The sequence below is a fragment of the Callithrix jacchus genome, chromosome 10, assembly GCF_049354715.1.
Source record: "Callithrix jacchus isolate 240 chromosome 10, calJac240_pri, whole genome shotgun sequence".
Lineage (NCBI taxonomy): Eukaryota > Metazoa > Chordata > Mammalia > Primates > Cebidae > Callithrix > Callithrix jacchus.
In genome coordinates this window covers 14,341,187-14,355,852 of record NC_133511.1, presented here as the reverse complement: position 1 = coordinate 14,355,852, position 14,666 = coordinate 14,341,187, and the positions used below count along the sequence as shown (strand labels likewise).

The 14,666-nt window shown below is 37.8% G+C and overlaps 1 protein-coding gene across 3 annotated transcripts in view; it reads right to left on the bottom strand.

The window, feature by feature from the left end:
• Positions 1–8,113: 8,113 nt before the first annotated feature.
• Positions 8,114–14,666, bottom strand: part of NXPE2 (neurexophilin and PC-esterase domain family member 2) — a 225,719-nt gene continuing 219,166 nt past the window's right edge. For all 3 annotated transcript variants that reach the window (XM_078339181.1, XM_078339183.1, XM_078339182.1), the window contains 3 exons: positions 13,239–13,336; positions 11,330–11,545; positions 8,114–10,942 (listed from right to left, as the gene is read on the bottom strand). In XM_078339181.1, the coding sequence (XP_078195307.1) occupies positions 10,407–10,942; positions 11,330–11,545; positions 13,239–13,336 (850 nt within the window). In that variant the 3' untranslated portion in view covers positions 8,114–10,406. The remainder of the gene's footprint in view (positions 10,943–11,329; positions 11,546–13,238; positions 13,337–14,666) is intronic.

Here is a 14,666-nt window from a genome sequence, read left to right as displayed (position 1 = left end):
TGAACAGCAGAAACAGCAAAATGCCTGTTGTTAGTATCAGAGGAAACACTCGCGTTACAGAGAAGCAGGCCTTCAGATACATCAAGGGTGCAGAAGGCTGGGGCTGGACTCAGGTGAGACTCTCTCCCCTGTAGTGGGTCTTCCCCCAGCTGAGTCACCCCTCTGTTAATATGGAGTGTGCTGCTTAGATGCAACAGCTCAGTGCCCTCCAAGCCAACTGGTGACTATAGTCATAAGAAACCATTCATTCTACTCGCACTGCTCTGACTTCATTTTCCTGAAGCGGTCCTTAAAAAGAGAACATTACAGGAGCAGCCTCTCTAGAAACAGGTGAAACAATTTCAAGGAGGAGACAGTATTAAATCCTTAAATGCTGCTGATAGAGGACTCCATGTTTGGGTCCCCTTCCACGAACAGTTCCGTTTGTGGAAGCTATCTTTCTTTCTCCTGGATTTCCCCCCTGGGGTCCCCTTCCACACTCTCTCGTGGAAGCCTGTCTTCCCCTCCTAAACTCCATCTCTCTCTCTCAATTCCCTTCCACTCAGTGTGGAAGCTGCTTTCCTCTCCTGGGTTCCATCCTTCTGGATTCTCTCACTCAGTGTGAGAGGAGCTTTCCTTCTCTGGTTTTCTCCCTCTGAGAACCCTTCTCACTCAGTGTGAGAGCGGCTTTTCTTTCCCTCACTCAGTGTGAGTTAGCTGTTTCTCTCTCCTTCTCCTTTTTCTCTCTCTAAATAAATCACTTTCTACAAAAAAAAAAAAAAATGCTTCTGATAGGTAAGAAGAACCAAGACCTGATCATTGCAGAGCTCAAAGAAAATCCCAACTGTGCCCCAGTGCAGCAAACACTGCCCATATTCAGTGCAGACTGAAGGAGAAATGCCCAGGTACTTGAGCTGCATTTTTAAAAAGAGAATGGGAACCAACCAAGTGTCAGGAGGCAGTCGACCTAAGAAAGACTGATGAAAGAGAATCAGGACAAGGTCTGCAGGGGCTCTGCATACCAGCCAAGGTACCATACCCGCTTAGGCCCCACTTACCTCTCAAGGCTCCCAGTCCCTGAACATGACGAGGAAACTGCTTCAGAGGAGCCACATAACACTCACCCTGTGGCCTGACCCTCATCACCACAGCCCCAAGAAGCAGGCTTATAGTGCCTGGTCCAGGTGAGCGCATGAGACTGGCAACAGCTGCTCCTGCAGATTTTACATCAGGTCTGAAGGAGCAAAGCCTGTGAGTGTTTTAAACTCTTTCTCTGCCCATATGCATTCAATGACTCTAATGGTCACCTCTGATTCATATCAGGGGCCCACAGTGACAACAGAATGGGCAAAGGTCCATCAAGGACAATGTGAAGAAAAGCCAAGGCACAACCAGACAGCTCCCCTGCCCTCCTGAGCCCGTGGCACCCAGTCCTCTGCCACATTAGGCTGCTGCCTCCTCATGTCCCCCAGGACAAACACTGTTTTCTGACTTTCGATTGCTCGATATTTCTCACCTGCTGTTGTTACTTTCTTTTGTTTCCTGGAATGGCTATTAATTTGTTCTTTAAACATTATTATTTCTGTCACTTCCTGGGTTTGGGTTTGGAGGAAGGTCAAAGGAAGGAGGAAGTAGTGGGCACTATTATTTATCTCACATATTGGCAGTAAAGATATACGGACCACAGGAGATCTGACATGAAATAGAGGTTAAAATACAAGGAAGAGATCTTACAGTGGAGGAGAGAAGCTGGACGTGATCTAAATTCCTCATCCTTCTCAATGATGATTCAGTAGATTTCTTCTCATGTTAGTATAATCACTAAGTAGGAGTACGAATTTAAATTTATGATGGACTAAAACAAATAATTATTTGCAAGGAGAGAGTAGAGCAATTCCCACTTAATACATTACTATGGGAATTTGGTTTCACCATATGAATTTTGAGGGGACACCAACATTCAGACCATAGCAGTGTCTATACTAGCTACCTCCAGTAATGATAAATAAGGCCTCCTCCTCCTCTCTGCCTCAGACATACAGACATCAACTATACATTTCATGTGTTTTAAATATTTGCAATCATTCTTTCCTTTTTGGTGCCTAAGTTGTCCCATATCTGACCACTGGGAGCCCCCTGGAGTTTCTTTTTAGACGCCCCAAGTGTAAGAGAACCTCAGCTTTTATACCACAATTATTGTAGCATTTGCACTTTCTCTGCCTTCTCAGTTATGAGCTAATTCAGTGCTTCCCACCCCTCCTTAGACTAGTTTGAGGTAGATTTCTATCACCTGTATAAAAGTCCTAGCTACTACAGAGGACTAAAGCCATCAAAGACTTTTATATAATTGTCAGGCAAAGCACAGTCGTCTCTCTGCTAAAGCAATCTACTTTTCTCCAGAACAAGAACGAACAACTACAAGATATTGGTTTCCAGTATCAAGTTGATGAGTTTTATCAATAAAGTAAAAAGAAAAAAAAAGACTAGAGTGACCAAGGTAACTTGTACTTGTCCTTGTACTCCTGACGGTGAAAAAAGGTACAACTCAAACCACTGGCAAGAAGTTTATAAAGCCAACCACAAGCTAGTGATACATATAGTTGATGCTAAATCAGAAGTAAGTCAGCAAAATGTCTATGTCAATTATGCTGTTATACAAACATACTGTCAGTAGCACATAATGTGAATGAAAAAGTATGTACTAGAACACATCTTGCTTTATAGTAGATGGAAATGATTTATATGCAGAGCGAGATTACGTTCTTGGCATCTGTGCAGCAGGCATAAGAGCCTGAAGCACTTGATGGCTTTTTGCATCTGGTTGTCATTGAAAACTCGTGCTGTACAGGAAGAACCGTTATACAAATTATTTTGTGATCCATGGTGTAGACTGGAAAAGAACATTGGGATTACTCCTATGAGAGCAGCAGCTATGTGTGCAGCAAGACTTGTCCCTGAATGCCAACTCACATGCTTCTTTATTAACAGAGAACTATTTTTAATCATATACCTCCTAATGTTGATTTAGTATGGAAGAAAATAGAGAATTCAAGTCATTAATGGATACTGAACAACTGAGACAATAGTCGACCCTTGAACAACAGGGGTTTGAACGGTGCTGGTCCGCCTATATCTGATTTTTTTCCAACCAAATGTGGATCAAACTATCGAAATACAGTATTTACAGAATGTTAAACCCATGTATAGAGAGGGCCAGCTTTTCATATACTCAGGTTTAGGGTTTGGGCATGAGTGAATTTTGATCTACATAGGTGTCCTGCAACCAATCCCCTGCATACACAGAGGGACAATTGTATTTCATTTCAGCAGGTTGGACAAAGAAATGACACACTCCTGATTTTCACATTTAAGTTTATTTGCCACAAAAGGGAAAGAACATAAATGAGGGTTTTTTAAAATTACTATTGTGGTAACAAAAAAACTGTTAAATTTATCCCCAACCATTTTTTCAGTGTACAGTACAGTAGTGTTAAGTATATTCACATTGTTGCAACAGATCTCTACAACATTTTTACCTGGCAGCACTGAAACTCTATACCACTAAACACTAACTCCCTGACCTACCAGCCCATGATAACCACCTTTCCACTTTCTGTTTCTATGATTTCGACTGCCATGGATACATCATAGGAGTGGAATCCTACAGTACTTATCCTTTGTCACTGGCTTCTTCCACTTAGCATAATGTCCTCAAGGTTCATCATGTGTGCATGTGACAGGATTTCCTTCCTTTACTAAGGTTGCATGGTTTTTCACGGTATGTATGTGCCATATTTTCATTATCCATTCACCTGTTGATAGACATTTGAGTTGATTCACCTTTTACCCACTGGAAATAATCCTGTGATGAACATGGGTATGCAAATATCTCCTTGAATTATTTGGAAATAATTCAATTTGCTTTGAATTCTTTTGAATATCTAGCCACAATAGGTTTGTTGGATTATCTGGCAATTCTACCTTTAATTTGTGAGGCACCTCCATTCTGTTTTCCATAATGGTTGCACTATTTGACATTCCCACTAACAGTACACAACAGCTCCAACTTCTTACATCCTCACTGACACCTGCTGTTTTGTGTTCTTTTGATAGTGGCCATCCTGATGGGTGTGAGGTGATGTCTCATTGTGATTTTGATTTGAAGTTCCCTAATAATTAGTGATATTGAGCATCTTTTGTGTGTTTATTGGCCATTTGTATATGTTTTGTGAAGAGCTATCTGTTCAACTTCTTTGCCCATTTTTAAATCTGTTTTTTTTAAATATATATTCTGGATATTAACAGCTTAGCAGATATACTATTTGCAATTATTTCCTCCTATTCTGTAGGTTGTCTTTTCATTCTGTTGATTGTTTCTATGGCTATGCAGAAGAGTCCCATTTGTTTATTTTGTTTTTAATTTTGTTGTCTGTGCATTTGCTATCAGAGCCAATAAGCTGCTGTCCTTAAGCTTTTCCTTTGTATTTTTTTCTAGAAGTTTAGTAGTTTTGGATCTTATATTTAGGTCTTTAATCCATTTTTTAGTTAATTTTTGTATATGCTATAAAGTAAGAGTCCAGCTTCATTCTTTTGCATGTGAATATACTCAGTTTTCCCAACACCATTTGTTAAAGAAAGTGTTCTTTCTTTCTCCATTGTATAGTTTTGGCACACTTCCTAAAAATCATGTAGCCAGATATGCCAGGGTTTATTTCTGGGCTTTTCATTCTGCTCCATTGGTCTACATATCTATCTTTGTGTCAGTACTACACCATTTGAATTATTGTTGCTTTGAAGTATGTCTTAAAATGAATGAGTGTGAGGTCTACAACTTTGTTCTTCTCTTCCAATATTATTTAGGCTACGCATCATCACTTGAAATTCCACATGAATTTTATGAGTTTTTTTCTAATTCTAAAAAAAAAAAAACCACTGGGTTTTGACAGAGATTGCACTGAATTTGTAGATTGCTTTAGATAGTATGACATTGAAAAATATTAGGTCTTTCAATCCACAAGCGTGGGATATTCTTTTCATTTTTTTGCGTTTTATTTCTTTTAGCAATGTTTTATACTTTTTGGTCTTTCATCTCTTTGATTAAGCATATTGCTAGCTATTTTATCCTTTTTGGTACCATAGGAAATGGGATTGTTTTCTTAATTTCCTTTTTGAATTGGTCATTGGTATAGAAATGCAACTAATTTTTGAGTGTTGGTTTTATGTCCTGAAACTTTGTTGAATCCATTTCCTAGCTGTAACAAGTTCTGTGCAGAATCTTTAAGATTTTCTAAACATAAGATCATGTCACCTGTGAACAGAGAGAATTTACTTCTGCTTTTCCAGGTATATGTCTTTTATCTCTTTTTTGTTTGTTTGTTTGTTTTAATTGCTCTGGCTGGAAATTTCAGTACTATGTTGAATAGCAGCCAGGATGGGCATCTTTGCTTTGTTCCTGATCTTAGAGGAAAATTAGTTGTTCCTAGTTGCATATGGTGTTATCTGTGGGCTTTTCATATATGGCTTTTATTATGTTGAGATAGTTTCCCTCTATTCATAGTTTATTGAATTTTTTTATCATGAAAGGATGTTGAATTTTGTCCAATGCTTTGCTTGCATCAATTGAGATGATCATGTGGCTTTTGTTTCTCATTTTGTGAATGTGGCACATTATATTGATTGATTTTCATATGTTGAGCCATCATTGTTCAGGTATAATTGCCATTTGGTCATGGTATATGATGCTTTTAATGGGCTATTGAATTCAGTTTGCTATTATTCCTTATCTTTTAGGGTCTTTGCATCTATGCTTATCGGGGATATTGGCCTGTAATTTTCTTTTCTTGTCTTTGTCTTGGTATCAGGGTAATGCTTGCCTCACAGAATGAGTTTGGGAGAATTCCTTCTTATTATTTTTTGGGAGAGTTTGAGGACTGGTGTTAATTCTTCTTTAAATGTTTAATAGAATTCTCCACTGAAGCCATCTGGGCCTGGGCTTTTCATTGTTATTGTTATTATGGAAAGGTTTGTCCTCTCAGTTACAGGTCTGTTCAAATGTTTTATTTCTTTATGATTCAGTCTTCATAGGTTATATGTTTCTATAAATTTATCAATTTCTTCTAGGTTATACAATTTGTTAGTGTACAATTGTTCGTAGTAGTCTCTTGTAATCTTTTTTTTTTATTTCTGTGGCATCCATTGTAATGTCTCATTGCCCATTTATAATTTTAATTATTTAAGTCTTCTCTCTTTTTCTTAGTCTAGCTATAAGTTTGTTACACTGATCTTTTTGAAGAACCAACTCTTAGTTTTATTGATCTTTTCTATGATTTATGGTTTACTTTATTTCCCTTATCTCTGCTTGAATCTTTATTATTCCCTTCCTTCTCCTGACTTTGGGCTTTGTTTGTTCTTCTTTTTCTAGTTTCTTGAAGTGCAGTGTTAGGTTGTTAATTTGTAAACTTTTTTTCATGTAGGCATTTATTGCTCTGAACTTTCCTGTTAGTGCCACTCTCACTGCATCCCATATGTTTGAATGTGTTGTGTCTTTGTTTTCACTTGTCTCCAGCTATTTCCTAAATCCCCTGGTGTGTTCTTCTTTGACCCATAGGCTGTTTAAGAGTTCAATGTTTAATTTCGAAATATTTATGGATTTTGCTATTTTCCTTCTGCTACTGATTTCTAGTTTTGTTTCATTCCATTGTGCATAAAAGGGTTTTTGAAAGAGGTCTGATAATACCAATAGAGAATGTTTCTACGATTTCAAATGGCTTGCTTAAGTCTTATATATTAGCAATATAGTCAATATCTGCAATAACCTGAAGCTATCACTTTAAGCCAAAACATTATGAAATATTTAGATACCAAGATTTCTTTAAAAAGTAAACAACAAGTAAATGGCTTAAAAGTCAGGAATTTTAGTGTAAGGTGTCAGGAAGGGGTCCAGATGGATTAAAGACTTAAATATAAGACCTAACACCATAAAAACCCTAGAAGAAAACCTAGGCAAAACAATGCAGGACATAGACATAGGCAAGGACTTCATGACTAAAACACCAAAAGCACTGGCAACAATAGCCAAAATAGACAAATGGGATCTAATTAAAAACTCCAGAGCTTCTGTACAGCAAAAGAAACAATTATTAGAATGAACCAGCAAGCAACAGAATGGGAAAAAATTTTGCAATCTACCCATCTAACAAAGGGCTAATATCCAGAATCTACAAAGAACTAAAACAGATTTACAAGAATGAAACAAACCCATCCAAAAGTAAGTGAAGGATATGAATAGACACTTTTCAAAAGAAGACAGTTATGTGGCAACAAACATATGAAAAAATGCTCATCATCACTGACTATTAGAGAAATGCAAATCAAAACCACATTGAGATACCACCTCACACCAGTTAGAATGGCAATGGTTAAAATATCTGGAGACAACAGATACTGGAGAGGATGTGGAGAAATAGGAACACTTTTACACTGTTGGTGGGAGTGTAAACTAGTTCAACCACTGTGGAAGACAGTGTGGTGATTCCTCAAGGACCTAGAAATAGAAATTCCATTTGACCCAGCAATCCCATTACTGGGTATATGTCCAGAGGATTATAAATTGTTCTATTATAAAGTCACATGCACACATATGTTCACTGCGGCACTGTTTACAATAGCAAAGACCTGGAACCAACCCAAATGCCTATCAACGATAGACTAGACAAGGAAAATATGGCACATATACACCATGAAATACTATGCAGCCATAAAAAATGATGAGTTCGTGTCCTTTGTAGGGACATGGATGAATCTGGAAACCATAAATCTCAGCAAACTGACACAAGAACAGAAAATCAAACACCGCATGTTCTCATTCATAGGCAGCTGTTGAACGATGAGAAGACAGAGACAAAGGGAGGGGAGCAGCACAAACTGGGATCTGTTTGGGGGACCAAGGGAGGGACAACGGGGGGGGTCAGGAGGTTGGGGGGGACAACATGGGGAGCAATGCCAGATGTAGGTGACGGGGGATGGAGGCAGCAAGCCACATTGCCATGTGCGTACCTATGCAACAATACTGCATGATCTGCACATGTACCCCACAACCTAAAGAACAACAAATAAAAACGTCAGGGACTTGACATTTACCAACATTGGGTGATTTTTTCTTTTTACTCACCATAAAAAATTATAATTTATCATGGAATTTACTTTTAAACATACAACCAATTATAATGACAAAACATTAAAAAATATTCTCTAGAGAAAAATGCAAGCAAATATTATGCTATCTGTACAGTACCACTAGCTCCAAGTGGCTATTGAACACTTGAAATGTGAATAGTGCTACTGAGAAACTAATTTTTTAATTTAATTTAATTTAAATTTAAATAACCATATGCAACTGATGGCTATTGTGTTGTACAGTGCAATTCTAGAACAAGAGAAATAATAGACCCTCTTTCATAGGGGCTGATTTATCACATTTAAATTAAAGCATTCAATTTGTTGAGGTGAGAGATCGGGTAGAAGACACATTGCAGAATGAGTTGTAGAGTCACATAGACAATCTTCAGTGCATGTGAAGAGTGAAGTAAGAAAACTAGTAACTATATTATATCAGAACTAGGTTGAAGGAATTTGAGGTGGTCTTGGTGGGAAAATGATGATTCATTTAAGCAATTAACAGTGCAATGTTTGGAAGAATAATTAAATCCACTTTGAAAGTTTCCAAAAGGAGGAATTAGAATCAATAAGTAATTTGATACAAGGAAGAAATTTCTAACGTGCTAAGGAGTCTAGTGCTAAGCTGTATCACCCAGACTTTCTACTGGTGTTACAGCATTATAATTTCACTTTCTCTAACTAAGAAACACAGTCCTAACAGGGGAAGTATCCTTGATAACAATATTCCCTAATACACTCTTGAGACCTAGAGTATATTAATAGAAAGAGTGTGTATCTTTATAATAAGAGGAAGCTATAGAGACAAAATTTGTCATTTGAGGCTCTCTGGAAGGGGTCCCACATCATATTTTAGAATGTCCAGGAATCAGGGTTCTGGGGTCTGTACATTAATATAATGCTAACTTGGTTTTTCTCAATGAGCCCGTGGGTTTTGGATTGTGATCCATGATTTTTACTGGAATCTAGAGAACAACTGGTTACTAAATTCCAAACAGTTTTCCTAAGTAAGAAGACTGCTATTATGATCCCACTAAGTGTTCCTGTATACATGACATTTTCTCTAAACTTGAATCATTTCTCTAAACTTGAATCTATGCATTTCTGGGCTGTGCATGTTTTCAAATTATGGATGATGATCATTTGCTATTCAATCATCATGCTCAGCATTGGAGACATGCCTTTAAATTTGATTCCCTCTTCCCAGTAGCACTATTCACAGTAGCCAAAAGGGGGAAACAACCCAAATGTCAATCAACAAATGAAGGGATAAACAAAACATACATACAATGAAATATTATTCAGCCTTAAAAATAAAGGAAAATTCTGACAAATGCTACAACATAGATGAACCTTAAAAACATTAGGCTAAGTGAAATTAGCCAGACAGAAAAGGACAAATACTGCATGTTCTGACTTTTTTGAGCTACCTAATATAGTCAAATTCAGGCCAGAAAATACAATGGTGGTTGCCATAAGCCAAGGACAGGAGTGAATGGGGAGTTATTGCTTAATGGGTTCCAAGTTTCTTTTCGGAATGTTAAAAACGTGCCAGAGATGGATCATGATGATGGTTTCACAACACTGTAAATAACTTAATATCACTGAATTGTACACTTAAAAATTGTTTATAGCTGGGTGTTGTGGTGCACGCCAGTGATCCCAACTACATGGGAGGCTGAGTCAGAATTGCTTGAACCTGGGAGGTAGAGATTACAGTGAGCAGAGATCACGCCACTGCACTCCAGTCTTGGTGACAGAGTGAGACTGTCTTGAAAAATTAAAATAAAATAAGGCACAGTGGCTCACACCTGTAATCCCAGCACTGTGGGAGGCTGAGGCGGGCAGATCACCTGAGGTCAGAAGTTCAAGACCAGCCTGGCCAACATAGTGAAACATCTCTGCTAAAAATTACAAAAATTAGCCAGGCATGGTGGCAGGAGCTGGTAATCCCAGCTACTTAGGAGGCTGAGGCAGGAGAATCACTTGAACCTGGGAGGCAGAGGCTGCAGTGAGTCAAGATCCTGTCATTGCACTCCAGTGTGGGCAACAAGATTGAAACTCCATCTCAAAAATACAATATAATAAATAATAAAATGGCTTAAATGGTAAATTTTATGCTATATATATTTAACTACAATAAAACTTTTTCAAATTTAGTTTCCTCAGAACTTGTGTGGCATTAAGCTATCTTTGCTATCTATGTAAGATCATCTATTGAAAGTGGCTAGTGCTATTTTTATATTTTACCTCTAACATATGTAGTTTAAGAACATGCCAATCTGATTCTGAATCACGTAATCAGGTGGATGGGCGTTATTAGTGCAATATGCAATTGTCATGTCCCAGGCATCAATAATGCCCACATTAAGATTCACAAAAATATCCCTTATGATAAGATTCTGAATATAGCCATGAAAGTCACTAAACATCTCTGCATTTTGATGTAACTCTCTGGTGTTTTCAGTTTTAAGTATCACCTTGGTCTCTGGGCTTCGCAAGAATAGACGTTCAATGGCCTTTTGAATATTGATGGCCCTACGGATGAAAATGTTGATGGGAAAGGGTCTGAAGTGCTGGCCGAGGGTAATGACAATGGCCGTGTTTTTGTCTCCTGCTACCCGGTCAATTTCCCGCGGGATATAGTTTTCATCTTTCACTGAGAATAGCTTTTTGGTAACAAATGGATGTCCATGTTTTTTCCACTGAATCAAAATATGTCTTTCAACATCCAGAAGAACATGTGTCTTAAAGATCCCAGCTCCATGATGATCAAAATATTTTAAGTCTGATGGAAGACAAATCAATAAATCTTTTAATAAAAGGAAAATAATGTAACTTTAAACTGCACACAACATGTATAAAATTCTAACCAAGATCACTTCTAACTACAATTCATTGCTGCCTGTATAGGGTGGATAATTTTACCAGGTGCATTACAATCTTAACAAAATCTTGAAATTTTTATGAGAATATATAATGAGGAAGAAAAACATTAACACTTGGAAGTGAAAAGATAAAAATTAAATTTTTAATAAAAGCCTGAAGCCAAAAGTTTGGCAAATTAAATAAAATAATGAAATAAATATTAGAAAAGAAAAGCAAATAATTCTAATTATTATTTCAAAACCTTCAAAAGTAAAATATTATTTCAAAATACAAATTAAATACATACTTTTCACAGATTTTTGTAAGTAGTAAATCCACTGACGCAGTGTTGAATCTCCCATGAGATAAATAAATTTTCTTTCCAAGCAGTCATTTATGTTTTTTGTTTCATCGAACTTGATCTGTTTACAAAATGCTGTAATCCACATTTTTTTCAAAGTATAACCACTGGGGAAAGGAGGCTTCATTCCAATCTGGCAGCTCTTTTTTATGTTCTCGCTCTCTGGCAACACAAATTTCCAGAGTAAGTAACTTTTATTACCACAAATCATTTTGGAAACATGTTCCTCATTCTTGCCTTCGCTTTCCGCTTTTTCTTCTGCCTTTCTCTTCAGCTCCATTTTGCCCTCCTCTCTTCCACAAATATTTATTTAATAAGATCACGTTAAAGGATGAATTAAAAGTCGTCACTGAATAGTTTTCCTTGGAGTGGGGATCGGTTGACTTATGCATTTGCAATGTCTCCCCCGGCTCCACCTTGTCCCCAGAGCCACTCTGCTGTGGAACAGCCAGCCAGAGCCAGGAGGCAATGTGTGACCGTGAAATAGCAGGGCACAGTGGCCCCGACAAATATTACACCAATGACATTGGCCTCGCTGAACTGTAAATCTCATCTTCCTCAAACTACATATCCAGGAAAAGAAGCTTGAACGTGTTTATGAAATGAGTGTCACACATTGTTTATTTTGTGTGTCCCGGAATCATCTTCTCTGGCTAATCATTTTTTAACATCCTCAAATCTTAATTGTTGTGTCTAGAACTGAATGTAATATGCTCACTGTGAGTTGACCAACAGAAAAGAGTAGGATCGTGACCTCCCTCTTCGGAACACTCCTCTATTCAAATAGCCTAAACTGTATTTACTGACTCCTGTTGAGTTTTCCCCAGGCATGTTTCTGAGGCCACTTTTATATTCACCACTTAACATGCACATCTTCTTGGTCATCTACTTGCATTGTTGGGGTATGGCGTGTACATTTAGGAACTTACATTTATTCATATTGAATTACATCCGATTTGTAATTGGCTTCAAAAATTACAGTCTGGTACTATCTTCCAAGAAACACTCCTGGCTTTACTAGAAATTACTCTCCAGGCAAGAGGGAAACAAAAGAGGTGTTATGAGCATTCGAGTTGCCTCAAGAGTCTAAGAACTTTCTTCGGCATAAAAGTTGGATGTGAATGACAGTTGTCCTAGCAGAGAAGGGACCTGTCTTCTTCATAGATTGGGAGCTTTAAATCTGCGTTCATGATTTACTGGTATTTATGTTTTCCACAGGATCTAGCAAAGTTCTTTGTATACAGTAGGTCCTCAGTAAACATTTGCTGAATGCATAGAAAAGGGGTAATGAGTAAATGCATACCCCATTGATTGTTATAATGGAAGTCCTTTGCTTTACTTTAATTTTGAAATTCACTTTATTTCCAGTGTAGCAGAAACATCACATCTATGAATGAAATGGTTTTGTGTTGACAATTAAAATTCATGTTATTAAACTGAGAAAAAAATTCACAGAAATTTCTAGTTCATATAACTTTAAGTAAGATGGCTTGGCTAAATGAGAAATTAGAAACCACCGAAGAAATGTCCTAACTCTGAATCTGTGCAGCTCATCTGAGACATTTTTCACATAGCACCAGCACCTGATCATTGGCTCTGGAGGAATAAATCTCAAATTTAAACACAAATAGCCTGTACATTTTGAGAAGGTGCCACTGAAATTAATGCTTTCCCTAGCCTTTTATATCTGACTTGGGGTGAAAATTGGTTTAAATTAACATGAAAATAATTTTCAAGAATAAAATCCCTCTCTAAAACCCAAGGTGGTTGACATAATTTGTCCCAGGAAATGAGGGATCAAATGGTTAATGTGGAATAAGTATCTCTAAGTAAGCATGTCCTTTAAGTGAATTACCTGTGATCATGGCAGGCAACAACACTCCAGACTTACTGTTACACGGTACGACTTCAATGGGGGCAAAGTTCTTCATCATTTCAACTCCTATGTTGGACCTGCAAGAAATGGAAAAATAAATTAGCTTAATATCTACCCAGATAATAAAGTAAGAATCACTGGTTTAGACGGGTTAAACCACTCTTGTCCAAATGCCTTTTCCCCATTATTTTGATATATTTAAGATATCCTGGGGAAGTAAGTGGGTTAGGATTCTGGAAAGCTCTTCCTCCGCTAATGGCAGGTAATCTAGAGATCCAGAGAAAGTCACTCACCCTCCATATGCAATCTATCAAATCTATCAAATATCTATCTACCTATATATATCTTTATCTATCTATCTATCTGTCATCTATCTATCTACATATCCTTCTTTTAATTTTACCTTCTAAATGGCTCTACCACAAACCATCCTCTCCACCTTTTCCATCTGTAGTAACTCAGGCCCTCATCAACATGGTTCTAGGCCAGTGCTTCTCAAACGTCAGCGTTCATTAGAATTACCTGCAGTACTTATTACAACTCCAATTGCTGAGACTCACTCCCAGAATTTCTGATTTAATAGTTCTGGGGCAAATTCTCAAGAATTTGAACTTCTGTAATAACAAGCTCTTGGGCAAACCCAAAGTCAGTGGTTCAGGGACATTACTTTGAGAACACTGTCCTAGATTATCATAATACTATCATTCCGCCCTTTTGGTTTATCCCACCTAAATAGAACCTCCACGCTGCCTGTTTTATTTCCCCTATGTAAAATGTTTCCATGACTTTCTGTCATCAACCTACAGGAAGACCTCCCTAACTACCATAAAAACCTCCTATCCGATGAAGGATGAAGCTGTCTCCAACACCAGATTCATCTTCATGTACTCTTCACCTTCATGAGTTGCCAGGAGTCTATTCTTCATAGTCTGTTATCTCCCTCAGATAGGAATCAAGTCAATATTATTCACTATAATATTTCAAGTGCCCAGCACAGTGAGCTTCACCTCAAGGTATCAGTCCCAATGACTATGGTGACTATGTCTGGCCAAACTGAATTCATTCTATCAGAATGAAATCCATCTGGGGAAAGGTATGCCCTTTCAGAGCCAGAGCCACAGAAACCTTCAAGAGGGATAGAGAAAGTACTTTCTAAGATTGAGAAGAATTTCCTGAGTCTCAGGAAATGAGTTTTTAAGTCAAGTGAGGATAATATCCCCTTCATCAAGAAGGCCAGAGAACTGAAGAACTGAGCAGTCAGGGTGGCTAGACGTGATGGCTGTGTGGAGTGGTGGAGTCATGGGAGACAGTACTAGGGCCCACTGACTTTAGAATAAGGCCGACTGAGAATCCAGTTCTGACTCTGTAACTCAATTGGATATGTGACTTTGGCCAACCTATTTAATA